The 2,770-nt window shown below is 36.9% G+C and overlaps 1 protein-coding gene across 1 annotated transcript; it reads right to left on the bottom strand.

Annotated features, from left to right (window-relative positions):
* Positions 1-1,500: 1,500 nt before the first annotated feature.
* Positions 1,501-2,453, bottom strand: LOC111374046 (serine/threonine-protein kinase D6PKL1-like; the record flags this gene model as incomplete). The annotated part of the gene is made up of 1 exon (XM_022996665.1): positions 1,501-2,453. A coding segment is annotated over one exon (813 nt), but the record flags the coding sequence as incomplete, so codon positions are not given.
* Between the last annotated feature and the right edge of the window lie 317 nt (positions 2,454-2,770).

Below are 2,770 nucleotides of genomic sequence, written 5' to 3'. Positions count from 1 at the left end.
AAACTCCAGTCGGTTGTAATATTTCAGTATGAATTAATATGAATGAAACACTATTCAGCATACAAGCCGAACACTTCCAGTCCATTTATTCGTTACTTTACAGTCAGGCCTTTGTATCATTGCAGGTTTGTGATTGCTACCTACGTGCATGAATTTAGAGGCCGAGTTGAAGGCTATTCTTGTTGGCATAAGATTGTGCCATCGAATGGACATATCTCATGTTTGGATCAAATCAGATTCTTTTAAGGCAATTTAGGGTGTCAACCACAATTGGAAACTGGCCTTGGCATGTGAAGCATATTCTTGAAAGATCATTTGGCTTTATCTTCGTCTATATCGCATATTTATAGAGAAGGCAAGTGGTAAGCAGAATTGACATGCTAATAATCACATAGAGTTTCAAAAGCATGATCTTGAACCACGGTTTCAATTCAATCGTGTAGTACCTACTTAAGTAACAAACTACTATAATAGTGTGTTGTGCAGGGAAACAACTTTGCAACTCAAAGAATTGTCATCTTCTTGAAAGATCCTAGACAAAGATGGAAATATTCCCCACTCCGCACCACAAAACCAAATACCCAACTCAACCTACTCCAATTATTGGTACCAATGTTAAATTATAGCATAAAGAGTTTATGAAACTAATCCTAACATCAATACATTACAACTCTCCTAAAAGAAGAACCATAAAACTACGCCCCAACCCCACTTTCTTCAATCAAATAAACATCTCACATGGTAGGAGTCAATACCCCACAAAATGGAATAATGATATAGAAATCAACAAAAAAGTTATTAATTTTGAAATAAATATGTAATTTATTGTTCTAAATCCTTCAAAAATTGCTTAGATATGAAGGGAAAGTAATCAGTAGCCAAACCTTAGTACAGAGTTGCATCTATTGTCTGTCGAAGTCAAACATCTTAATCATTGAATTTGAAATGTTTCTTCATTAGCATTAATATGAAATTCATCCTTCTCTCGAAGGAGGGCCCCTAAACTTTCTTAGCAACCACTAGTTAGTCTTTTAGATCGAAATAAACAAGGTCCTTAACAGTTTCCCATATGATATGGGGGTAAAAATCTCGCTATCAAGTAGATGAGTGTAACTATCTTATCACGTTATTTTCTACATTTATGTCTAAAAAACTATTTTAATTTAGGAGACTATTTTAATTTAGGAGGTTGTGGATTAAAATTAGAAGCAGCTAAAGTGGGGGGGCCAATGGGTTTTGAATGCAGTGCTTGTCGGCATCATGGTTTACATGTAATATTGTCGACATCACAACAAAGGGCCATTGACTTGGGGATAATAAAATTGCTTTGTCGCCTTAAATAAATTTAAAACGAAGTTTCCTTTGTCTCCCATTATCACAAAACACCATTGCCTTCCTAACAATTTTGTAATAATCCCATGTCAAAGAAATTTATATTTTCATCATTTTGTGACCAACGATTACCTGAGGACATGTTATTTATATATGAAATATACACCATTCACTTGAATTCGACTTATTACGATTTGTTTACATATAATTTTTAACACGAAGAAACAATATTTTGATTTGAAAGTCGCACAAAACATACGATGCATGGTAATGATTAAACGATGAAGCACTTGGACAAGCTTATACTACTAGTAATAGTCCACGATAGTTCCAGGACAACTTTCATCCGATAAATAATCTCCATTCACAGACGGAGGGATGAAAGGTGGAGCCGTACATCTCAAAAGTGCCCAATTCACTCCTTGAAAGAACGGATGGCGTCTAATTGGTGATGCGCCCATTTTCGATCCCATTCGGTACTCTGGATCTTTAACAAGCAATTGAGATATTAGGTCCTTTGCCGCGGTCGGGATAACAGGCTCTTTTGGAAACTCGAGGGCTCGAGCAATGATGTTCGCTAGTGTTAGCTCGTGGTCCATACCTCGAAATGGTGTCACGCCATAAAACAACTCAAAAATGAATATCCCCAAGGTCCACCAATCCACTGCACTGCCATGGCCTTCCCCGGAGACTATCTCTGGAGCCAAATACTCGTGGGTCCCAACAAACGACATCGATCGAACATCAATAGGCTCGGCCACAAGTTCGGGACCTGCATGGTGGCCTTGCTTCTTTTTACGCTTGCGCTTGGGATGGAAGCACGATACCGAAGGGACTATACAGTTGGGAAGAATGCAAGAAGTTGAGCCAAACGATGGTGGATCGATTCTATACTCGCTTTGTGGTAGTGCATTGGGCTGATTCTGAGTAGAAATTACTTGCACCGGCGTAGAAGTCGAGTCATCACATCTTAAAGAGAGGTCAAAATCAGTCAACATTATATGACCATCTGTTCGAACTAATACATTTTCAGGCTTGAGATCACGATATACGATTCCCATCATGTGGAGGTACTCCAAAGCAACCACAACCTCAGATGCGTAAAATCTGGGATTATCATGAAATTAAAAACACAATTAATTAAATAAACAAATTAATTTTTGAACTGCAATAGAATAGCGAAAGAGTAACTAATATGACAAAACTAAAGTCACAATTAATAAATGAGTAGGCCTAATTGTTATATTGTACGTTCACATTACAATAATAAGCATATTAGTCTATCATTTGTGAAATTATAAAAAGGACCAGCTTTATTCGATGAAATGTAGGACCTTTCATTATGGTTCCTCTGCAGTATAAAAATATAAAGAAAGGGCCAAGATCCTTTGCCCCTACTTGTTCCTCTAAATTAAGTAATTTAATGTTTTTTATTTAC

This window comes from Olea europaea, unplaced genomic scaffold (assembly GCF_002742605.1).
Source record: "Olea europaea var. sylvestris unplaced genomic scaffold, O_europaea_v1 scaffold11972, whole genome shotgun sequence".
NCBI classification, from domain to species: Eukaryota; Viridiplantae; Streptophyta; class Magnoliopsida; order Lamiales; family Oleaceae; genus Olea; species Olea europaea.
The sequence above is the reverse complement of the archived record's forward strand: the minus strand, read 5'-3'. Positions and strand labels throughout refer to the sequence as shown.